Source organism: Corvus kubaryi, unplaced genomic scaffold (genome assembly GCF_017639235.1).
Source record: "Corvus kubaryi isolate FWS band 111438036 unplaced genomic scaffold, C.kubaryi_AGA036_p1.0 37392, whole genome shotgun sequence".
NCBI lineage: Eukaryota > Metazoa > Chordata > Aves > Passeriformes > Corvidae > Corvus > Corvus kubaryi.
This window is the reverse complement of record NW_024581131.1, coordinates 7211988-7236538: the sequence shown is the minus strand read 5'-3', so window position 1 is coordinate 7236538 and position 24551 is coordinate 7211988. Positions and strand designations below refer to the sequence as shown.

Sequence of the window (24551 nt, the reverse complement as noted above, 5' to 3'; positions counted from 1 at the left end):
TGAAACAGTCAAGTGCTGATTTTATTCCCAATGAGAGCAATATGCTCAAATGCATCTCTCCAAAACTGAAGAACAAATACCTTGTTGGTATCCATGAAAATTACAAACAATAACATGTAACAGAGAATACAAGAGAAAATGTACATTCAAAAGAGAACTGCTGACTTGAACCCAACATGAGACTCGAGGGCAGCACAACCTAAGAAACCAGACCCGAGGAAGTCCCTTGGCCCAAGGTGACAACTCAAGTCTGCACGTATTTATCCAGTGCTCTGCACTAGACAGTAAGCACTCTGTAGCCTGAGATGTTAGAACTGCCTTAAATGAGAAAAAAAGCAGAACGATTTTGTGCCTCTCTTTCAATAATACTGATGGCAGGCCTGAAGCAGCATCAGGGAAGCCACCGATGATTCTTCACAAGGGGAAGAAAATGCCAGGATTTATCCAACCTGCAACTGCACATTGACTTTGGGTGCTGCAACCTGGCATTTTTAAACACACTTTTGTTTCTTCAGACTGAGAACAGTCCTTTAAGTAATGCTTAGAGACTTACGCTGAGTTCAAACCTGTCTTGAAAGAGTTGAATTTACTGAGGTGACAGTAGTCTTTCAAAAAGCTTGCATGTAATTTTCCACTGTCATTAGTGGGTCATTAACTGAGGGCCATTATGAGATGGGGAACAGGAAGAGAAGGGCACCTCAGTAACAATGATTAAGCAGCAAAAAAGCAGTAAATGCTTTCAGCCTTATACAAGATATTCAGGCTGAAAAACTGGGAAGTTAGCTCAGCACGGTTCATGCCAAACCCACAACAGTGCCTTATTTCACAGCTGGTCAGACCAGATTTTAAAATGTAAATTTAAGTCATGCTTTTCACCAAACTTCAGGAGGGGTCACACCTTCACTACCACACAGTCTGATTTTACTGGGAGGATGTGAGGACTACCCCTTGGAAACTGCAAGGGAAATTTTAATTTCACTTACATCAGTCTCTCCCAGAACAGGTCATGGATTTTTACTTTTTCTTATAAACTAAAACTGGAACTTTGCCAAAGATCAGCAGTATGTAGGTCTCATCTAAAAAGGTGCTTGCAGGTGCAGCAGCCTATTTGTTTTGTGACAGCTTTTGGAGCAAAACATAAAAAAAGAGCAATTTTCTAGAAATCGGTTTCTTCTTTCTTCCCCAGAAATACTTAGGTTTTGTTTGGACTAAAGGGAACTGGAAGAGATTTGGAAAAAAATAGAAAACATTTTCATGGGGAATACAGTTCACATTTTCATGTGAGCAGAACCCATCATTAACAGAAATGGCTGAGCAGTCCCCACCACATCACAGGCCTTCATAACATGACTACACCTCCACTCTCCCATCAAGCACTGTAGCACAAATGGACCCACAAATGCTCACACCAAGTGTTTCCAGCAGAATACAGTTTCAGGAATAAGTTATAAAGAAATACATGTAACATGAGTACTAATTCATCAAACACTACTTAAGCCACTACTCAGCTGACAGACGGACACTTCAGTCTCTAAATTTCTCCATGTTTCTGAAAGCTAAAGCTCAAGGTCGTGAAGTAGAAGTAGAAAAAAGGTTCACAAGTACACCCTAAACTTCCTGGGACCGGCAGAAGTGGCATGTGAGTACAGACCAGAGAGAATCAACGCCCAGCTCCTCAGGAAGACACTGGCCTTTGAGCAGGGAGCAGCCCCCAGGCACCATGACTCTGGGTACAAGGAGGGTCCCATACAAACCCCACTTGTCTCTGCTAGGTGCTACATCATAGCTATTGCAGAGTCCTCAGTGCTGCTCTCCTGCTCCAGGCCCACCCGGCGGATGGACTCGCTGTATTTCTGCCGCCCCAGCTCAATGATGGCTTCAACCTCATCAGCGATGTCCTGCCGGCCACTCTCTTTCATGGCTGTAATCAGCTTGCTCACACAGTCAGGATCCTCTGAGTTTTGCTGAGCCCATGAGAAAAGCATGTCCAGGATCTGCTTATTGAGGTCCTCTCTGAAGAAAAGAGGAAGGACAGAAGTAACCAACACACTCTGCTGAGTAGCAAACCAAAGAGGCCTTACCTAAGTCCCCACCCATGACTAGAGCCTTAAAGAAGCCATCCAGACACACAAAGCTCTCAGTGGGCCTGCCTCTTCCCCACCCAGCATACTGGAGTTGCAGTTCCTGCATGAACGTTTCTCTATAAAATATTTTCCTAATGGAAATATCAAATTAAGGCATTCTGCTTTTGAATATAATTTCCTCACAGGAACAGTAGCTTGATCGTAACAAGTCTAATTCTCTCCTACTGCTTTGGCTTTTTGGCCAGGCTGCATGTGTCCCATGATGTACAACAAGCTCTTTTTGAATAACGATGATATTCACAATTAAAGCCATAGATCATTTCTCATTGTACGAGATGGAGTCTGGCCAGGAATCTGATCACAGAACAAAACAGGAATGCAACTCAGCTGAAATACAAAGCTCATCAGGTTTGTTATTTCCCAATTTTGTTTTTCAAACAAAAAAGCTTTGTTTTATAATGGCAAGAGAAAATAACCAGTTTCCCATTATAAAAGGTATTATTTTCAGAAGAACCATTAGTCAACCCCTCTTTTATCCAGTGAAACAATTACAGTGGAAGAACTTTCAACCAGCCAAGCACTGATTTATACTATTACACTGCAGATAGATGGACAGACAGATATAATGCATCACTGTTGATTACTGTGTCCTATCTCACCTGTTATTGTATCCTATGCGCTCAATCTGCTGGTAGGTCAGGCCCAGGTTGAGGCCGATGCTCTGCCAGTCAGCTCCCACGCGCCTGGCAATGCTCAGCAGGTTTGCCTGTGTCAGGTACCCGGTCTCAGCATTGCCCAGGTTCAAGGGAGGGAAGGAGAAGCTGTACAGGGGACTGGGGTTCTCATCCCAGCGGGGTTTCAGTTGCTGCGTCACAAAGAAGAGAGAGAATGAATGTTCTTTCCTCTACCATCGGTTTTCATAAAAGACAGTGTGTGGCCACTCAGTCTCCACAGTGAAATTTCCTTCCTTTTGCTGGGGAGAAAGGAAGTTCTTGGGGCTGAAGGTACAGGCTGTAAGAAGCAAGGAGGACTCACACTGGCAGTGACCAGCACTGCTCAGTGCCTCAGGAAAATATCAAACCATAGTGCTCATAGTTATAGCTCACACCGGAAATTTCCTTTCCTGCATTTACAGAGCAGTTTAAAATAAGCCACGTCCCTGAAGTATATTTGCCTCAGCAGTAAGAGGACACTTAGCCTAGGTTTGTAGCTGAGACTGCGTGTGTCAGAACAGGATGTGAGATCACAGCACGTGATTGGAAGGGAAGCATTCAGCCTACCAAGGTATTTATTGTTTTAGGCTGCTCAAATGTCACTTAAATTCCATAAGTAAAAGTTGCATTTCTCACTGTAACATCCAGCCTAGCCTTTAAAGCTCACACCAGAATACCTACACTCAATGTCTATGCTCAAATCCAGCATAACTACCTCATCCCATTCCTTTCTTTTTTCCTGCTGCATGAGCTGTGTGACTAAGAAATTTATAAGCAAAACAGACACTTCCCTTAATTACAGCAAGCTTCTTTGTGTACTACAGCCTCATTCATTCTAAGGATCCACCCTCTCTGAACACCCATCCAACAAGCCTGTGCTCGACAGGCAAGATGAGCAGGAGAGATGGAGACCACTCCCAGCTCTTCATGTTCTCATTTCAGAAGAGCTCACTCACAGGGAGTGAAAAATCTCTACCATGACATGGCTGGGCAGCTATTTCTTGTGATCATTCATTACATGCCTTCTCATGCAGGAAAACAAAATTAGCTGAGCAGGAAGGCCATGCTCTTACCCCATCTAGATTAATTTTTCTGTAGGAGACAACTCACAGGCAGTTTGATGGGCAGAGTAGCGAGCCAGAGGGAGTCTGGACCTTTCCTCCTCCTGCTGGCATCTTCAGGGATGCTGTCTGGAACTGCCCCTCGGTAGAAAGAGACCTTTGCAAAGAGAAAGCATGCAGTGAGACTCTGATTCAAGGACAGTGGCCCAGCCTACTGGGACCATGTCTTTTCCATCTGGGAAAGAATTAATTCAGCATTCTCATCTATCCTTAGCCCACAAATATGGCCTCAATTAGGTGTAACTGGGAGGAGCACTGAGGTTCTGCTAAAAAGGCTGGACTTTCTCCCAACACCCCAAAAATTAATGGCAGGAATGTAAGTCAGACAGTTAAGTGATGAGTGATCTTATGAGATTACACTTCTTGATTATTCAGATTTTAGTCAGTGAAATACAATGCCAGAGAAAGAGGGTAGGAAAAGAGTCATACCCAGCACTCAGAGATTATTATGAGGAGTACTGGAAAAGCAATGATGAAGGAGGAAACAAGAAGTCAGTGTAACTGGTTGTTCACCTGGCCTTTTACAGCTTGGCCTTTTCTGTCCACAGGGGAGGTCACATAGATTTCCTTCATGTTCTTCAAGTGAGAGTAAAAAATAAACGAGAGACGTCCATCCACACAGTCGGGGCGATCTGTGCAGAGAAGCAGGAAGCATTCAACTTGTGGAGAAAAGCGTGCAGCTTTTGGAGCCTGTCCAACAGCCTATCATCCACTAGCAGCCTCCATGCTCGTGGCTGAAAGAATTGCAACCCTCCCTTCCCCAGTGAGGAAAGCAGAAAACACTGACTGTGGAGAAAGCAGATCCCATAGGTGAAAAAAGAGAATGACCACAAGGTAGAGATCATGTTCAAGAATGGAAGGCAAGGCAGGATGACACATGGAGTCAAGTCCCTCCTTGGCACCTCCTTTCCATCTCAGTTCTATCCCTTGGAGGGCAGAATCAACTGCAATAGTACCCTGTAAAGCACAAAAACAGGTCACCTATCTCTTCACCATTTCTGCAGGGGTGCAGAATAGAGCTAAAGAGAAAAAATATAATCAGGTACAACATTCATGTATGTATGTCTCTGGAAATTAGCTTAGAGTCCAGCCTAAATCAGGACAGAGAGACTGACTCTGGCCTCACGAACTCCACTGAAAGACCAGTGCACTTTAAATTTCATTTAATTTACACCAATGAAACTGAGCTGTGTGTTCAGGTTTTGCAGAAAATGGCTCATTTGACAGCTGTCCGGACATGTTGGGACATAAAACATAATCTTGAGTTTTCGTCCTGTTCCCTCTTTCCTTCTCTTCTAATAGGAGGAATTCTTTGCTCTGAATTATTTCAGAAATACTTTCTCAAAAAATAAAAAGCTTTATATGTGTTCTCTCAGAAATGGGCAACACTAACTAGATCATCACTGGAATTTCAGTGTGGTATCTAAGATGCCAGGAAAAGAGCATAGCTGGCTACAGAAGCAGATCAGTCATAAAATAAACCCTGGCTATTGCCCTCTGCAGGTTTACAAGAGCATGAGAAGAAATCAAAGTCTGCAAACAGCACTTTCATAAGGAAAAGTCAACAGAAAACTTGTGTGACCAGAGAATGTGGCAAGTTCAATGCCCAGGGGCTGGCTGCTGTGAGTAGTGGGAGAGCTGGAGACGGAGAGGAACGCCACGGAGGAGTACAACCCACAGCAGAAACATGTCTAGGGCCAGAGGAGGACAAGAGGTAGGTAGGAGCAGAACGAGCCCAATACTGCCATACCCATATCAATGCTGATGCCTCGCTCAAAAGCTGCAAAAAACTGCTCTCCCTCAAACATCTCCACCATGTCGGATGGCTCAGGTCCTCGATAGCGGTCCTGCAGCTTCTTCAGCACTGGGTCAACCTGGCAAGGATGACAGCACAGCACCCTGTGTTTGGTCTGAAGTGCATCAGTCCCCCGACCCATGTTTCTACATCCATGATGTTCCTCTCACCTTCAACAGGGTTTACATCCTTTTACACGAAAAGGATGTAAACAAATGAACAAACACCCATTAAAAAAGCATTTTCAGTAATGCCTCTATCTTTTTAACAGGTCTTTTTAACATCAAAGACAAGGAGGGATTTACTTGCTACCATAACCCACTCACTGTTCAAATACATTTTCTCTGCAAAAGTACACAAGAAGGAGCAACCAGAGCAGAGGATTATGCAGAGCTGGATATGCAGCCCAGTAGTGGCAGTCTGATAAAATAACCCTCACTTCACCAAGCTGCACTGCCTGCCAAGGGACACATTCTCCACACTAATCTGAAGCGGGACTGCTGAGGGCTGATACCCCTAGGAAGAGGCAGCAGAAAAGAATGTGTGAGCACTTCCCATCTCCTTCTTGACAAAGTCAGCCAGATTAGCTCACACTCATAGCGTAAACTAACCTGATGTTGCACTGAAGTAGATTAAGGAGTGCTCATATGTTCTGTTCCAGTGCTTGAACTGTGAACAGAACATCAGGAAAAGTACCATTTCTAACCACTCAAGCTGAAAACAAAGCAGTGCTGCTGCCCACACCACTAGCCCATGTCAGACACATGACGTGCAAACTTTGACTTAAATTTAAGCCAACACGTTTTGCCTCATGTTTGCTGGATGATAACAGCACATACATGGCCAGTAACTGTGGCTCAGCTGATCTTAGCAGCCCAGTCCTTAGGGTTTGCAGGGGAGGAAATCAATGCATTTACCACTGCATGGAATGAGGTTTTTTCTCCCCCCAGCGCCCTGTGAGTCAGAATCACACCACCAAGAGTGAGGTGACAGCATACCCCAGCCATGACTCTGGGGCAGTGAACAGGACCATTCAGTGCACTGCTGCCTTTACATCCTACAAAGAGAAGCTCGGGACGCTCAGGAGCAAGGCAGTGCAGACCAGACCAGACCTTGTGCTTGGGGACACACTGTAGCAGGACCTGCTCAGGATCCTTCTTCCGCTGCAGCGCAATGAAGTTCACCTGGTACAGACGCAGCCGCTCATAGACCTTCCTGGCAATGCCTCCAATGTAGGTCTTGGTGGTGTACCACAGCCAGTACCTGGAAACAAGGAATTAAGATAAAAGGAGGAACCCTGCCCAGAGAAAGATGCCAGTGTCACACCCACACAGCTGTAAGGAATGACGGGTAGAGACAAAGTGCTAAGCTGGGCCTGACTTGCAAAGGGAAAAGGGAACAGACAGAGTTAATGTCAGGGCCTCTGGTCAGAGTGTGGGAGAAGCAAGGCAGAGGAACATCCCATATTTTCCTCAGGACTAATCCTGCACTTACCAGGAGAAGTGAGTGACTTCAAACACTGCATAAAGATGGGTGAATTCCAGCACCACCTCACTGGTAATGTCGTTCCAGGTTTGGCCCTCCAGGTCACCATGGAGAATATGCAGCCTTGACGGATCCAAATTTAGCCCTAAAGACACCAATGATCAAGAGATGCTATATGCAGCAGAAGGCTTTATTCATGGCTTTACAAACCCAGCCACAGGTTCGCGTGATTTACTTTTTAAAGCCACCAATAAGGGTTCATGGCTTTCTCTTCAGCATCCAGGACTGAACTTTGGTCAAGGAAGAGCAGCAATAAAAGGACCAGGCTATCCCATTGCTTTTGGGATATTCTAGCAAAATATGCAGACTTAAAATCATAGTGTCCTGATTCCCACCAACAGATTCATTAGACAATTCTCATCACTAAAATCTAGGGTTAATTAATTAAGTTCTATCTCTTTCTAATGTACATCTCACAGACTTTTCAATTCTGATGTACTCCAGACATACAAATACCAGGTAGTGTTATAATGAAGGCCATGTATTTCTTCACAAGAAAGCCAGGAGAGGTCAGAGAAAATAGGAGTTAGGAGACTCAGGGTACTTCCAAACAGGAATCCCTGGCATGACTGAGGCTGTTTTTAGCAGTTTCCAGAGCGAGATATGGCTTAGCATACGATCATACATTTTTAACTGCAGTGGCTCAGCACCGGACTCGTGAGCAAAGAAAAGAGAAGGCAGGGCCCTAGAGGCAGCATGTTTATTTCCTGCTTCAAGCTACTCCCAATCTTGAATCAAAACCCCTTTACAAAGCATGTCCTCAGTGGGCAGGAGTGCCTCTCCCATATGCCACACTAAAACCAGCAGTTTAAATACACATTTGGCTTGTGTATCTCCCAGCTTGTCTGGTCTGTGAACCCCAGCACTGATCTGATGGACCTGAACTACCTTCAGCTCCCACCGCTCTGCACCACCACACACTCAGCAGACACACCTTGCTGTTCCTGCAGGAAAAGCAGCAAGCTTTAGGTAACAAGAGGAGAGGCAAACAAAATTCTCTCTTGCCATTTGTGGTTTTCCAAATATGGCATTTCTCTTCGTCAATTTTGGGAATAAGCTGACCTGTGACCCCGGGTGGAAGGGGCAGCTGAATTCTCACTGGCTTGAGAAAATCCACCGTGGAGTCCTGGGAGAGGTAGAGCAGGGGACTGGCTCTGCACCCTGCATTGGCTGTGATTTCCTGTATCTCTTCTGCAGAGACTGGCAGCACCTGGATGTGGCAGACAGCACAGTGAGCAGCAGAGAAGTCAGGCACCAAATTCCCACACTGCCACTCAGTTCCTCAAGCACCCAGCAGGCAAATGCTGCTCTTGCTGCAGGGCCCGTTGAGAAATAAAGCACAGTGAACTTTGGCTGAAGTCTGGCAACCTGTCAAGCTGAGATGGACTAAGGTATTACAAGAGCATTTAGAGTTATCTAGCAACTCTACGGAACAATTAATTTCAGTGGGATGATTTTAGAATTGGATCTACATTAGATTCCCCCACCACCCCCAGTTCTCACTGAGCTGGTTTGCTAGGGTCAGTTTCGCAAGGGAAGAAGAGGCAAAATCTTCTTGTGTTCCCTTCCTAGCAGCTACCTGCTGATCTGCTGGAGGTCCCTTTCCCACACAGGGCAGCATGGAGCCTGGCCCATGTTGCAGGCAGGGAAGGTAAGAGAGAAGGTGATCTGAGATGGGTCAGCCCATGAAGCAACTGCGTCTAGACACGAATTATCCTAGGGCAGACATCTCTGTTCAGTTCTGTACTGGGCATGAGACAGCACCTGAGCTCACCAAAGCTTGTTTTTTAAAGCTTGCATACCTGCAGCTTGACACTACGAGGCTCTTTGGTGACTCCAGGAGGAAAGATCACTTTGATGTTTGGATCCACACTGGAGAAGAGCAATGTCCCCTCTGCTGGCACTCTGCATTCATTTTGCACAAGTCGAGACACAACAAGGAACCAAGAGAAGTGAAGGACACAACAGTGGGCCACCCACTTCTGTAACAGAAGACAGGGAAGGAAATATATAGGCATATAACTTAATACAATAAAGACAGGAAAATGACTACCAGCCAAGCAGAAGAAAGTACTAGATCAGGGATGAAGCATGGCAGGCTGCAACTCATCAACTTCAGGAGACACACCTCCATGTGAGAGAGGAAACCTGGAGCTCAAATCCACTACTTTTTATAGCACCTGGTCAAAACACAGCTCATGAGACGTTTCAAATGGGTTCACTCTTGGCTGAGCAAAACCAAAGAGGGGAAAAGGAATTGTGTCACTGGCAATTTCAATCTGCTCACCTTTGACTTTCTCTTCTGCTTCACTCTCGTTCTCAGATCACTCCAGCTCTGCCTGCTGAAGGTTCGAACTACCACCTCATGCTGGTGAGGGGTTTGAGGGGAGATATATGGCATCCAGATCTGCACCTCCTGGCAAAAAAGCATTCCTGTGAGATACCCAATGGAAAGGATAAAACCAAGCCCAGCTCTGCTCCGTGACTTCCTAGGCAGACAAGAAGAGGGAGGGCAGAGCATGGCCTGTATGCAGGGAATCAAAGAACCTGCTCTCCACTGCAGCCTCCAGGGAGGTGACAGGAAATGTCAGGTCTGCTATGAACTGTGATGGCAGGAAAAGTTCAGCAGCTTCTGAGCAGAAAGGGCAAAGCAACTTTTGCAGTGAGCTGCTGTCAGCTGTGATGGGGCTGGTGGTGTAACCACTCCCCAGCGAATGCAAAGCACACAATCAGACTTTAGAGAAGGATGCAAACCATTCTCATTGATAAGGCCAGGTGCTGGACTTATCCTCTGGTATAGTAGGGGGGGTGTGAGTGATAAAGGTTACAGCTCAGCTCAATTAGAAGCAGTGGGGAAGGCAAAGGTGCCAGGCTAGCACAGCACCAGAGAAGCTGGCTGTGTCCTTTCTGATTCTCTGCAGCAGGGCTTCTTTGAGAGGTGGTCCTGCAGCTACTTAAAGGCAGCAGGGATGGGGGCAACTGTCTCACAGGTCCCAAAAGGCACTCTCAGAAGACTGTACTGAGCTACTGCAAGGGCAGATTCATCAGGAGGTGACCAGGGTGTATCCTCACCTGCTGGAATTGGACCCCATGAGGCTGCAGCTCCAGGACTCTACTCAGCAGGACATCATGGTGTCTCAGCTTTACCCACTGAGGATCTGGCGTGAGGGATCGGAAGTAGATCTGCAGAGGACCAGAGGCAGCCCCCGGAGGAAAGTAGAAATGGATGCCACAGGCCAGGACCACTTTGCAGCCTTCAGAGGTGACAGTAAAGCTTCCAGAAGAAATGCATGAATGTATGACACTGCAATAACTTCAGCCCTCCAAAAATCAACAGAAGAATCTCATACTTGTGTTTGACTGGCCTACTGAGACTATAGGCTCTTATACATTCCTGCAGTACCCACCACACATCAATCTTGTCTGGGACCTTGTTACACCACAGTTACACAAATTCTTAGTAACAGAGGCTTACCTGCCCTCTCCTGATGCAAGGAAGAGTCTTTGTAGCCTTCTGGTACTGGACTTTTCTGTGGCAATAAGAAGATTTGGGTAGGAGGAGGAGATAGCAGTTACTTAAACCAAGGCAGACAAGAAAGGCTGAACAGTTTTGGCTTAATCCTAATCTGACAGAAGTCACTAATGGAATCCTGGTGACACCACAGTGGGCTCCAGAATACATTGCAGCATGAGGATAGTGAGAGGCCTCGAGGACCCAAGACGTACTGAAAATACTGGCTCTTCCCCAGGGAAACTCAGAAGCAAAAGGAATTAGAAAATATTTTGGTCTACCACCCCTGCAGCTCTCAGGGGCATGTTTGATTGCCTGGGGCCACCCCTGGGAATCAGTGCTTGCTCTTGTGAACATGAGCATCACTGGGAAACCCTGCTCAGATTCCTGTTCATTCAGCACCTTCCTCTTGGACAAAGAGCTGCTCCTCAGCAGCCTGTGAACCTCAGGAAAGCAGGAGGTAACTGCACAGCAGAATTACCCATTGCTGCTCTTTGAGGTTCCAGCATGAGCCACCACAGCCTTCGGGCCATGCAACAAGTCCAGGAACTGGTGCTCACCTCTGCTAAAAAGGCTGGACCCCTTCAGAGACCTCTCCTGATCTATTTCCTGCGAATCCCATTTTCACTTCCACTGTAAAACCCTACCAAGAAAGCCCAATTCCAAGGACCACTGAACCCTTCAGACTGGGATAGGCCTCATAAACACATAACTAGTACTGTCTGTATCCTTACAACTTAATAATTATTCCAGACAAATAAATGCTGATCTGATTCCCCCCTGCTTGTCTTCTCTAATCCAAACCCATCTACACCATGCTGGGCTGAGTGAGGGAACAGCTGGGCAGAACACACAGCAACAGAAGCCTTGCAATTACCAGCCTGCGGGGATGGTTCAGCTTCTCCCAAGGGATTGCCTCGGACGTGCACGAATGGCAAGGCCTGGATCTCAGCAGGGATGGCACGGAGGCAGTTGTTCTGCAGATCAAGTCTGGACAAGTTGGGCAGGCTGGCAAGCGAGGCAGGGACTGTCACCAGGAGATTGCTGTGGAGATGCAGCCGACGCAGAGACTTCAAATTGGCTGCAGGTTAGAACAAGAAGTGACCCCCCCCATCCATGCTGTTAATTGCATTGCACGTCAGCTCTAACTCCCCTCTCTCCTCAGCCCATGTAAACACACACATAATGAGGGAAAAGCACAAAAGCCTAACATCTCTTTAGTTCATTAAATAAAGGAGTGCAAGGAATTAGCTGAGAGGCAGCACAGCCTCCTCTGTCCTCTGCTTTTCAGCACCCCGCTACAAGTAGGACACTTCTGTAACAGCATCAAAAACAACCTCGGTCACAAAGCAATACAGGACCCAGGAAGCTGGGCAACAGAAGTCAGAGCCTGGTTCTGTGGACTAGTCCACACTGGACAGTGTGATTTCAAGCCGAGATTTGCATCCCATCAAACCTCAGCTCTTCTGTTACCAATCCCAGGTGCTACCCAAAACCAGCCAGGCCAGATCCTCAGTCATTGTAAATTGTATTGAGATCTCAGCAGTGTCGTTGGTCCACAGAAACAGAAACTGTGGTCCAGAGAGATGTTAATGCTCAAAGGCACTGACTGAACCTAACATGATCCTTCTGGCTACCCCTTCCATTTGGCTCCAATGTAACATGGATTATGCTAACAACTCTGGGGACAGAGACCAAGGGTCTCACAGGTCCGAGGCTGTACCAAAAGCTTGGCAAGCCCATGTCCTTCTCTTCCCAAATAAAATACATACCTAGGGAGTCTGGGATGCTTGATAAGCGATTCCCAGAGAGATCCAGCTCTGTGCAGTTGTGCAGATTCCCAACTTCTTCGGGCAGCAATTCCAAAGCATTTTCTGAGAGATCCAGATCCTGCAGCATTGACAGCTCCCCAATGCTCCGAGGTAAGTCTTTCAGCTGGTTTTTCATTGCAGAGAAGAAAGTCAGTTTGCTCAGACAGCCAAAATCCTCAGGAAGTGTCACCAGGCTGTTGTGGCTCACCAGGAGCACACGGAGGCTGGGGAGGTGGAGAATGCAGCTTGGCAAGGTGGAGAATCTATTGAAGCTGAGATCCAGGTGGGTGAGACACCTCAGGTTCCCAAAGTCTGGTGGCAAGCTTGTCAGGGAGCCTTGCTGATAGGAACCAAACTCATCTCTAGCATGGCCACCTGGATGCAGGGAAGTGGAGGAGGAGGTCAGTGTGCTACCAGGAGAGCTCACCAGCCTCTTGTGAGACTCCTTAGCACAGAGGTCCACAAGATGGAGAGTTACTGATCACAATGAGCAGTACTAATCATAAAGTACTCCGAGAAGTGAGTTTTCTGCTCCGTGCCTCAGTTTCCTGATCAGTGAAAGGGGTGTAATGGTGAAGACCTGTTACGAAATCAGGAGATGCCACAGCGAACCAGTACAGCTCTGCTAAACACACGTGGAGTCAAAGCTCAGAATGAGCCAGGCCACCCCATACGTTTACCACCCTTCAGCAGGGTGGCCCATATACCTCCAAGCCTCCCACTCTCCTTCCCCACTACCAGTGGCCAACACACAACACTTTATGGATCAAGGAAACAGTCCTTGCCCTCAAGGCTTTGTCCATGCTGTTGAGAAGCAAACAGCCCTGAGGACTGTGATCTGCCTTGCAAGACTGGAGGGCAGACATGAGGAAAGCAATGAAAATGTGGGGGAAAAGTAGGTAATTCAGTATTTTGTAGACCAGATAGCACAGAGAGGGAAGAATGCAAGTTCCCTACCCCAGCTTGTGACACTCAAATAGGAGAAGGGCTGCACCCATGGAAAATAATTTGAGCAAACAAAAGGACACTTCCAAACTTTTCCACTTGTTCATTGTTTCATAGACCCTCTCCACTGTTTTCTATTTATATCCATATACAGCAGAGGGCACCAAACATTTTTTTATGCTCCATAATAGTACAAAATGAGAACAACCAAACTAACAGGCACATTGCACTTTGTACATAAGACCTTAGTGAACTACTTTATTGCACTTCAGGATGCTCAGGGTGTGTGTACATCTCACAAAACAAGACTGATAAAAGGTACTGCTGTTATTGCCATCTTACTAATGGGGGAAAGGACAAATCAAGTTACTCACATGAGAAATTGGTGACAGATATAGAAACAAACCTCAGACTTTTCAGTTTTCAGCTAGAACCCTGAATTCTGCCCCCAGACTCCCCCTTTTTTTCTCATTTATTTTTAAAATTCTACCTCCCAAAGAGCAAATGATTCAGTCTGATACAGAAATTATACAAACTGTATTGAGATCCTCCCACAATAAATAGATGAGACAGTCAAAGAATGATCTAATATTTATAATGCTAACAGTTGTTATACTTTGAATTACATGCACACCCTGTGTCCTACTTTAGATAAAATGTTGATCAGCCTCTTCTGGTCTGTCTTGAACTCTGCTAAACCTACAATCACTAAGCAACAATTAAGCAAGGATTCAGATGGAAACACAGCAAAGACAGCTTATTACACTCCCAAAAATGAAAGAGGGGCTGAACATTTACCAAAAGATTCAACACCTTTCAATCCCCCTCTTCTTGCATAACTGCAAAAAAATGCTCTTCTTCTAGAGAACGGCTATAGAAAATTCTGCAACATCAATCCAACCAGAGTCCAAAAAAACCCGGTCCCCAGGCAGCTGTAGAAACAAAGGGAGGAAGTAAGAGTCTAGAAGCTGTATCTTGTTGCAATCTGCATTCAGCTCTGAGCAAGGCTGAGCCAAAGCTGAGGTAAGGGGCACTGGAACAAAACACTTCCAAGGGCAGTTTGTCCTGCAGATGTGGAGAGAGGATTAACAAAAAATCTGAGCCTAGAAAAGTTGGATGGTGATGGGCCCCAGAATTTACCTTTAAGCACCAGGGATTTCAGGTGCTTCAGATGAGGAAGGCTGCCCAGTGTGGTGTCAAGGAGGCAATCGTTGCTGCTGAGCCGGAGGAACTCGACCTGGACCACTTCTCTCTGTTGCTCCTTGAACAGCTGGAGGAAACGGCGACAGCCGTCAGGATAAACATCCAGGTTCAGTCTGTTGTCCGCAAGGCAGGAGCCAGCAAGGGCAGGAGCCCCCGAAGTCCCCTCCCCACACTCATCCCTGAGCCCCAGCAGCTCTGCCATCTTCTGCATCTCATCCACAGGGTCCAGACATGCTCTGACTTGCCAGGCAGGCAGGCACTGGCGGCACCACAAGGCAGCTGGGACAAGGAGAGGAGGAAAGATGGTTCTGAAAGAGAACACAAGTGCACTATGAAGGCCTCCTGCCCCAGTCCAGAGTGGCTGGAAAGTTTATAATCACAGCAAGATGGTAGGAAAGATTACACGCATGTTACTGAAAGCTTTGGAGGCAGAGAGCACAGAAATGCAGCGTGACAGATGTCACAGAGGCTTCCCCTACTAAAGAAAACCTCTGAATTTTTCCAGCCAACATCTCAGCAGGGAATGGAGCAATTATGCACCACCAGAATAAAGACCAATATTAACTTTAAAAGATGTAAATGTAAATGCCTATGCCTAATGCAGATTTCAAGATGCCTTAGTGGGAAGCTTTACAAGTTGAGAAGAAAACTGGGGCAGGGAGAGCTGAGCCAGAAGCAGAGCCCAGAGGTGGCTCACAGACTGTGACAGGTCCTCATCGAGCCCGTTTGTGAAACCAAGTGTCAATGGGATAAAAGCAAGTGGACAAAGGGCAGCAGAGAAAACGTGTCAGGGCCAGGGACGGGGTTAGAAAAGGCACGTCTGTGGTGCAGGAGCAACACCTCCTGAGCTTGGCAATTAAACTACCTCATGGTGTGAATATCAGGAGCTCTTTGTAAACTCTGCCATGGACTGAATTAGCAAACAGAAGTTTCTTTTGAGTGATGCAGAATTAGAACAAAGCCGGCTCTAACATCCAAGGCCAGCAGACACAAGCAAATGCCCCAGCAACACCCTGAGGAGCAGTGCTTTTAGTGTTAGCCTGTGGGACATGGCAGCACTGATGTTTCCAAGGCACTGTCTGGGGGAGGCATCACCCCCGGAAAGAGCTGGAATGCCTCACCCTGAAAGAACAGAAATGTAAGGACAAGAAGAACAGGAAGCAGAGCCCAGAGCCAGCTCACTAACTGTGCTGAGTCTTCGCTGAACCTGGTTTGTGAAACTGGGTGCCAGTGGGATAAAAGTGAAACTACTGCTTTAGTATAAAGGGGAGCATTTCTTACAAAAACATCGTGCACAACATGTACACAGCCCCATACAGACACGTTTAAGAAAAATCTGCTACAGCTTTGTAAAGCTGTCAATGGTGAAGGAACCAGAGGGCAGCTCTGGAGGCCACAGACGCAGCCTCGGGGCCAACAGACATGGACAGACCTGTGGTGGCACAGGCACTCCAAAACACACACCTGCACACAGACACATAGCCCCGCACATGGACATACACGCAGCCTTTCACACGGACACACACAGCCCCGCACAGGGACATACCCACAGCGTTTCACACGGACACACACAGCCCCGCACATGGACATACACACAGCGTTTCACACGGACACACACAGCCCCGCACACGGACACACACAGCCCCGCACATGGACATACACACAGCGTTTCACACGGACACACACAGCCCCGCACACGGACACACACAGCCCGCACATGGCCACCCGCAGCCGGGCCCGGGCTGTCCGCAGCACGCTCTGCCCCTGGCCCCGTCCCCCCCCGCCCACTGTCCGGGCCCCGGCAGCAGCCGCAGCCGCGCCCCGCGCCCGGCTCAGCACGGCCCCGCTTGTCTCACCCCTCCGCACCGGCCCCGGGCACTCAGCAGCCGGGGCTGGGCTGGGCTGGGCTCTGCCCGCCACTTCCTGAAAAGTTCTCGGGAGCGGCGCCGCGATCCGGGGCGGGACGGGACGGGGGAGGTGCCAGAGGCAGCGGGACGTGGGGCCGGGTGCTATGGGGAGCCATATCCAGGAGTCCTGCTACCACAGCAAGGGCACGGAAGGAGATCCTCCCGACACGGCCACATCCCCCTGGGCTCCGAGGGAACGGGAGGCACGGGCAGCTGCGGGTGTTGTGCTCGTTCCATACAAATCCAGGGGGAGAAATGGAGCAGGGGCTGCGAGCCCAGGAGGGCGCGGGGCTGGGGCTGCCCTGAAAGGAGGTTGTAGCCAGGCGAGGATCAGCCTCCTCTCCCAGGCAACAAGTGACGGGACAAGAGGACATGCTCTCCAGCTGATGTCCAGGTTCAGGGTGGACATCAGGAAGAATTTCCTCAAAGAAAGGGTGGTCAGGCATTGGAATGCGATGTCCAGGGAAGTGGTGGAGTCACCGTCTCTGGAGGTGTTTGAGGAAAGACTGGACATAGCACTTAGTGCCGTGAGCTAGTTGACATGGTGGTGTTTGGTCATAGGTTGGATTTGATGATCTCAGAGGTCTTTCCCAACCTAATTGATTCTGTGATTTTGAATCCAAGCTGCACATGGCCCTGAGGGAAATTCCTCTTCCTACAGGAAGTAGACAGTAACCACCGACTGCTGCTCCAAGCGCTGGCTCAGTTATAACACGGTGAGCCTGCTTGTTTTCTGAGAGCACCTGAGCTACCACAGAAGCCCCACTGAGGATCTCTGGGGCAGCCCTCGGACAGCAAGACAAGGATAACCACAACCCATGCACAGCCCTGCTGCTGAACCAGCACTCCTGGTTTGTTTGGGTCCAGTGGGTTTCAGGCACAATAATAACTTTTTACTTCTGTTCATCTCCCTAATGCAGGAAACCAAGCGAACCGAGCACGGGTGGTGACTCTCATAATCCCATGGCGAGACCTTGCCACAGGATTACCACCTCCCAGCCTCCCAGCACAGGACAGCAGCCCTCCCCCTCCTGGGGAGAGCCTTGCCTCAGTGTGCTGTCCCAGAAGTGGGTTTTGTCACCCAGTGTGCAAGAAGCCGATCCACACATGGAGCTGAGGTATTTTATAGAACCACAGTCATTCAGCTTGGAAAGCACCTCCAAGGTCATTGAGCCCCACCCATGACCAAACACCACCATGTCAACTAGACCATGGCATTAAGTACCACGTCCAGTCTTTCCTTAAACACCTCCAGTGACATCGACTCCACCACTGCCCTAGGCAGCCCATTCCAATGTCTAATCACCTTCTGTGAAGAAATTCTTCCAAAGGTACAAGTTGAACCTTCCCTGACACAGCTTGACACTATGTCCTCTTGTCCTGTTGCTAATTGCCTGGGAGAAGAGGCCAACCCCCACCTGGTTACAGCCTCCTTTCAGACAGTTGTGGATACGGTCTCCCCTGAGCCTCCTTTTCTCCAGGCTAAACAACCCCAGCTCCCTCAGCTGCTCCTCACAAGACTTGTGCTCCAGACCCCCAGCTCCACTGCCCTTCTCTGGACACGCTCCAGCACCTCAGTATCCATATTGAAGTGAGGGGCTCAAAACTGGACACAGGGCTTGAGATGTGGCCTCACTTGTGCAGAGGGACGATCAGTTCCCCGATCCTGCTGGCCACTCCAAGATCATCGAGTTCCACCACTGACCAAACACCACTGCAACAACTAGTGAAGACATTATTCCTCATGTTCAACCTAAACCTCCCTTGGCACAGCTTAATACTCTCCTTCAACTGTGGCATCCTGCCCTGCCCTAGTAGGGTCAGCACAATCCCCTCCACTCGTCCCATGAGTTGAGTTCTGTCACCAGGTGCACATGAGGCAGATCCACACGCAGAGTCCTCATATTTGTTTATTTTGTATCAGCGCAGAGACGGGCAGTGGGTGATGAATCCACAAAGCCAGCGCCTGTCTCTGTGCGTTTCTTCATGGATAAGGGTGGTCAGGCATTGGAACAAGCTCCCCAGGGAGGTGGTGGAATCACCGTCCCTGGAGGTGTCTAAGGAAAGACTGAACGTGGCACTCAGTGCCATGGGCTAGTTGACAGAGTGGTATTCGGCCATAGGTTGGACTCGATGGTCTCAGAGGTGTTTTCCAATCTCATTCACTCTGTGATTCCATGATTTTGGGGAATCACACCCATCCTAACATGGACAACGGCACCCTACGACACGCCCGGAACGGGCAGCCTGCGCTCTGCGCATGCGCCACCGGCCGCGCTGGCGGCGGCCACACCCGCGGCTCCCCATTGGCTTGCGCGCTACCCGCCGGTCCGGCCCAATGGCAGCGCTCGTTGTTGAGGGGTGGCGGGAAGAAGGCGTTGCCGAGGCTCCGCCCCTTCCTTTCGCCGCCGCTCTGCCCTCGCGAGCGCACGTCCCAGGCCCGTGTCCCGCGCCGCCGCCGCCGCCGCCCAGGTAAGCGCGCGGTGCGCCCCCCTCCGCGGGAGTGGTGGCGTCCGGTGCACCCGCGGCAGTTCGCCGCCCGCGGGGCTTGGGCGAGATCACTCGGGGCGGGGGGGGTAGGAGGGGAGAATGGCGGCCACGTGCTCTCCCGGCCCGCGTCTGGGCCGGCACTGGCGGAGGGACGGGACGGGCTGGGCGAAGGCCAGGGCGGCAGTGCCGCGTTGCCGCTTTGTTTCGGGAGACGTGTGCGGTGGCGGCGCAGGGCGGGAGTGGGTGCCGGGCTGCTGCGTGCGGGCCCCGTGCTGGCACAGCCAGGGGAGCGTGGCCTCGCGGGCCGCGGGTTGTCATTTAGAAGTGGAGTCAAAGGATTGTGGCTCGGAGAGAGAAGGGATGAGCTCCCTTCGAGCACGTAATCTGGTCATGCTGAAGACTATTCCTGTCTTGCAGGATGCGTTACGTCGCAGCTTATCTGCTCGCAGTGCTCGGGGGCAACGAGTCCCCCACGTCCAAGGACCTGAAAAAGATCCTCGACAGCGTCGGCATCGAGACGGACGATGAACGCATGAACAAGGTGGCGTTGCCTCTTAATTCTAGGTGTCCCAGCCAGCACCAGACATTGGAGCTGTTTCCTCGGCTTCAGTGTTCCTGTTGCATCGCTATTGAGCTGCTCTTACTTTGTTCAGACATTCACTGATCCTTACCTGTGTGATTTCCGAACACTGCTGAGCCAATCATTAATTTTTACAACTTTTGTTAGAAGTCTGGCTTTTTTCAAAGCCTGTCCTCCGCAAATGTCTCTGTCAGTTGTTGCTGACTTCTGGTAGTTCAGTCTAATCATCTTCATTGAGATTTTGGCTGCATATAGGAATGCACTGAAAATGTTCTGACATCGTGTCTGCACTGAAGGTTCACTTTTATTTTTGGTCAGTATCAATTCAGAGCTAGCACTTCAGAAGGCATGATACTCAGTAATACATTCTTACTTAGAGTGCTGCAAAGGAGCATTTGTTTCTTCACCAGGAAACATAGGTAAATCCTAACATGGGCATTAAAGGTATTTGAGGAAAATGTGTAGGAATATTTTGGAAATTAATGCCATAGGCAGACTTTTAAAGAGAGTATCTTAATTAGAATATTTCTTGTGATATAATAGATCTTCAGAATTGTGGACCTAAAAATAATTTGCCATGGGGAAAAAAAAGCAAGAACCAATAAAATCATCTTATCGTTTGTCCCATATTCATATGTGAAGTGTTTCCAGAGAGGTAAAGGTAAAAAGAAACTAGTTTCCCAATGTTTTACCATAGGCCCAAGCAGACTGCGTTGGCTGAGCTGATAGCATGCTTACTCTGGTTTGGGATGTTGGTTTGAACTCATGGTGCTCCTGTTTAAGTGCCAGGTCTTCTATCTCTGGCTCCTTTAGGTTTAATAACTTCATAAATGAATTGCTTTCTCTCATCCTCCAATGTTCGGAAAGCTTTTCTGGAATCTGTTTTGGTCATAGTTAATTTTTGCATAGGCTGTATCTTCAGCCAGTGTAAATGTAGTGAATTCTTAAAAGCACCTTTCTCCAGGATGGAGCAGTCATGCAGGCACATAGTTTCACACATCCCATGCTCTGTGTAAGCTTGTAAAAAGTCCTTTGGCTTTGGCCACTGACTCCTGGTAGCTGGGACTCACCAGTAGGTTTTGGAGCATTATTGTTCAGTGCTTGCTTGCTTTAGCAATTTTTGGGTTTGTGTTTTGCCTTTGTCATCCCTGGTTGTACAACAATGGTCGTAAAATTAAAGTTGGAACTCTGTGTTCCAGGGCAAGGATCCAACAGCTTGGCTGTTAACATTTGGTAGGGCTAGGAATGGGACCCTCTGGTTTTGGGTCGAGATCCCAGTGCTTCAGAGCCTCCCAGAGGGCATTAAGCAAGAAATGGTAACAGTCCCTCAGTGACTAACACACTGTTGGTGGGGCTTCCTAATTGGTCCCACAACATCTCTGTATCCTCCTTTCTGCAAGGTCCTTGGATTCGTTATGAATTTAGTAACAGATTTCATGAAAACAATTAAAGTATAAAAGACTTAGCTGAAGTTGTCATGTCAATATTCTGTTCCTGGCACTGAGAAGTAAGGAATTTTGGGGCTGTATAAGCAGCAGGATGGAGGTGCTGTATATGATGATTCATCAGTACTTGTTTAAATGTAGCTTATTCTCATGCTGTTTGGAAACCCTTAACATTTAAAATTTTACTTGCAGGTTATTAGTGAGCTGAATGGAAAAAACATTGAAGATGTAATTGCTCAGGGTAAGTAGAGTCTCTGAGTGACCCAGGTAATTGCCTCTGTGACTTTGATAGCCTAGACCTGAGAGTGTAGAATTGCTGCCAAGTCCCTGACTGTCTGTTCAGCATCACAGCTGAAGTGCGTGAAATCAGGTCCATTCTAATTCCCTGCAGGTCAGTGCCAGTACCTGCTGGGTTTCGCTTGTGGACCACATTAAACTGGAGAACTTAAACAAGTATGAGCTTACTGGTAGTCTGCTCACGATGTAGTTTTCTGGACATCTTGATAAGAGACTGAGCTGTCCTTCGGATTCTCTAGGGGATGTTTTGTGTTTCACCCACTTGCGTGCACCAGTGATTTAAAGCATGAAGAACAGACAGTTGGCATTGGGGTGCAGCTCTGCCCTCTGCGATGAGCACAAGCCCCTCCAGTGCACACCTCTTCTAGAGCTCCCTGAGTCCTGCATCTCCTTTTCCCTGAGGGCTGATTTCCAGAGAAATTTGTGCTCTTACTGAAGCTGGAACTTTTCACATGAATTGACTGGATCATAGGGCTGAAGTAAAGCAGAGGTGAGGTAGTGCAAAGGTTTCTGATTAATGAGGTTTTTTTTTTTTGCAAGTATGTAGGCACAAGGGAATTTGCAGGCTATTTTTGCTCAAAGGTTGCCAGGACTTTGCCTGGCCTTCCTGTCAGGAGCAGGCACTGGACATTTCTATCCATGTGGTTTGAAAGACCTAAGAGAGCTATTATGCATGTGGTTACAGCACACTTATGCTGTCTCTTTCTGTAATACCTCAAATGAATTGTTTCTTAGAACATACTGACATGCATATGAAACATGTTTGTTTACTTTGCTAGTTTATTAGAGCTTGAAGTAACAGGGAATTATTTAGAAACTGATTCCCAGAAACTGGAATACAGACAAACATAGTGCGTACGTGACCTTTGAATGCCAAGGGAGCCTTGGTATGTGAAAGACAGAGGCCAGAGAACCAGCTGGCTTTCCAAATACGAGCAGAAATCAGAAGTCTCAAAGGAGATGCAATAGGGTTCCTAGGGTGCTGAGGAATTTGTTTAAAATACTGTACTCTTTGCCATAAATAAATCAATCTTTCCCTTTCTCTCCTGTAAGTGTGATCTATGCCCTCAGAGTTCTCTCTACCCTTAAAGGGAAAAAAAAAATAGGAGCAGGGGAAGCCAGTGCTGCCGATGCGTTACTTTTGAGGTACATCATCACCTTCTGGGCTACTGTGCTGCATTCAGAGAACAATCTGGGTGTGCGAAATTGGATGTGTTTGCTGCTATTTTTATGACAGCTTTTGGAAAAAAGACAGGGACTTTGTGTACAGAAGAAAACTTAGTAATAATATGCTGCCAGTGTTCTTGGGATAAACCTTTGTAAATCTTAAAACTCCTGAGTATTTTTCACAGAACTGTTTATATTTGTCATGGATGCAGCTTCTTCTTCCTTTGAGCAGATGGTGACAGGTTCAGTCCATGAGACAGGATCTGTTTTTTCTGCACTCTTCCATTTCTCCTAACTTCTGTGCTTGGGATGAGCATATAAAAAAATACTTTCTCTTGTGTCCCACTCAGGTAATGGAAAGCTTGCCAGCATGCCGGCTGGGGGAGCGGTGGCAGTCTCTGCTGGAGGGGGCTCTGCTGCTCCTGCTGCAGCTGCTGCCCCTGCTGCCGGTGAGTATGAGCAGAGAGGCGTGGCTACAGGGCAACTCCTTTTGTCTCTGGTAACAGCTTAACTGAGTCCACATTTCAAGGCTTCTCCACTTCGGCAGTTCAGTATGTCATGGAAATGTAAGCTGAACAGTTACTTTTCCTTTGGACAGTCAGAAGCATTTGCCTTAGGATTGGTCTGGCTTAGTCCAAATCAAAGAATCAAAGAGACTTGGTGGTGTTAACCACATCCCTGCAATATTAGTGTCTATATCTCTTCAGTGTTTGTATTTGGTTGCTGAAAGGGAATGAGATGAACCGTGGAGGCTCCAATACCAGTAGCAGGGGAGCTGAGAACACCAAAACTTGTATCTTGAAAATCTGTGGTGCAGTGTTAATACTGACCATTCACTTGGTCTTTTTTTCCTTCAGCTGAGGAGAAGAAAGAAGAGAAGAAGGAGGAATCTGAAGAATCTGATGATGATATGGGATTTGGCCTCTTTGATTAATTATTTGTTATAGAGAAGTTATTAAAATTCTTTGTTTTAAATGTTTTTGAGTTTATTATTATTATTACCATACAAGTGCTCTTGGATTCAGGAAGCTGTTCTTAGAATAGCTCTGACACAGCTTTGATTTTTATCTCTGCCTGCAATAGGTGTGTGAATTTTCTGACAGACTGTAGGGCTCAACTCTGAGAGTACTGAGGAAATGGCAAAGCTCATGTGAACCTGGATGCTTGTACTGACACTGCTGTTTCTTAAACAGTATGTGGAAACTGAATCTCCCCAATGTTAACCTTCTCCATACTGTTTTGCTCTGTTACTCAGTGGAGCAGCCCACCAGCAATAAAAGGACTTTGTTTTCCAGGATCTGTTTGTTCAATTCCAGAATGTGAAACTGAATGAACAGCAGGCCTGAATTAGTCCAGAAACAATTTCAGAGGTAATTAATAGGAATTTGTTTTTAAAATATTTAAAAGCACCAATTTAATCATTGTCACATTTCCAAGATCTAGGGACAACACCAATAAAATGTTTGACTATACTTGAATTTCCTGTTGCATCCATATGCTTAACAGTATGTAACAAAAAAAAACCCCAAACTGCATCCTGCTGTCATGGGACATAGATCAATGCAGAGGTGCCCTTCATGCTGAATGGCTGTCCTGGACTATCAGAACATAAATTGTACCTTGATCTGAACAAAGAGAAACGTAAGAATGGTGTTTTTAGAGAACTGAAACATCTCTACCATGACAGGAATGGATCAGCTGGAGAGAACAGTGAATTTTGCTTTATTTATAAAGTGTTTACTGCTAGAAGATGGTTTTGGCAGGCAACTTACCCTGGCTTCTTGTGGAAGTGTTCATCTGTAAGTAGAATAAACTGATTGTGTGGTGATCTTGATGTGCTAAGTCTACACTGATGGTGTCAAAAAGATACCCCTGGAGGAGTAGTGTATACTGTAGACCTTTTCTAAGGTAGTTTTTGGAGGAAAAAAAGCAATAGC

The 24551-nt window shown here is 47.5% G+C and overlaps 2 protein-coding genes and 1 non-coding gene across 4 annotated transcripts; 2 read left to right on the top strand and 1 right to left on the bottom strand.

The window, feature by feature from the left end:
* PIDD1 (p53-induced death domain protein 1) lies at nucleotides 1-16653 on the bottom strand. The gene is made up of 16 exons (XM_042038649.1): nucleotides 16585-16653; nucleotides 14666-15036; nucleotides 12542-12955; nucleotides 11647-11850; nucleotides 10734-10788; nucleotides 10331-10532; nucleotides 9546-9674; nucleotides 9061-9240; nucleotides 8321-8468; nucleotides 7208-7343; nucleotides 6826-6976; nucleotides 5669-5792; nucleotides 4432-4550; nucleotides 3908-4015; nucleotides 2744-2949; nucleotides 1-2013 (listed from the first exon to the last, which is right to left on the bottom strand). Exons 2-16 carry the CDS (start codon nucleotides 14937-14939, stop codon nucleotides 1776-1778), a joined length of 2688 nt encoding a protein of 895 aa, XP_041894583.1. The 5' UTR covers nucleotides 14940-15036; nucleotides 16585-16653; the 3' UTR covers nucleotides 1-1775.
* A 2344-nt stretch (nucleotides 16654-18997) lies between these two features.
* On the top strand, nucleotides 18998-23593 carry RPLP2 (ribosomal protein lateral stalk subunit P2). 2 transcript variants are annotated; one of them, XM_042038619.1, is made up of 5 exons: nucleotides 18998-19101; nucleotides 19540-19666; nucleotides 21343-21391; nucleotides 22965-23063; nucleotides 23472-23593. In XM_042038619.1, exons 2-5 carry the CDS (start codon nucleotides 19544-19546, stop codon nucleotides 23546-23548), a joined length of 348 nt encoding a protein of 115 aa, XP_041894553.1. In that variant the 5' UTR covers nucleotides 18998-19101; nucleotides 19540-19543; the 3' UTR covers nucleotides 23549-23593. The 2 variants fall into 2 exon arrangements, with proteins under 2 accessions (XP_041894553.1, XP_041894552.1); XM_042038618.1 differs by having other exon boundaries at nucleotides 19004-19107; nucleotides 19543-19666.
* Nucleotides 21519-21651, top strand: LOC121669644. The gene has a single exon (XR_006017833.1). It is a non-coding gene; the product is annotated as a small nucleolar RNA SNORA52 (small nucleolar RNA).
* Nucleotides 23594-24551: the final 958 nt, after the last annotated feature.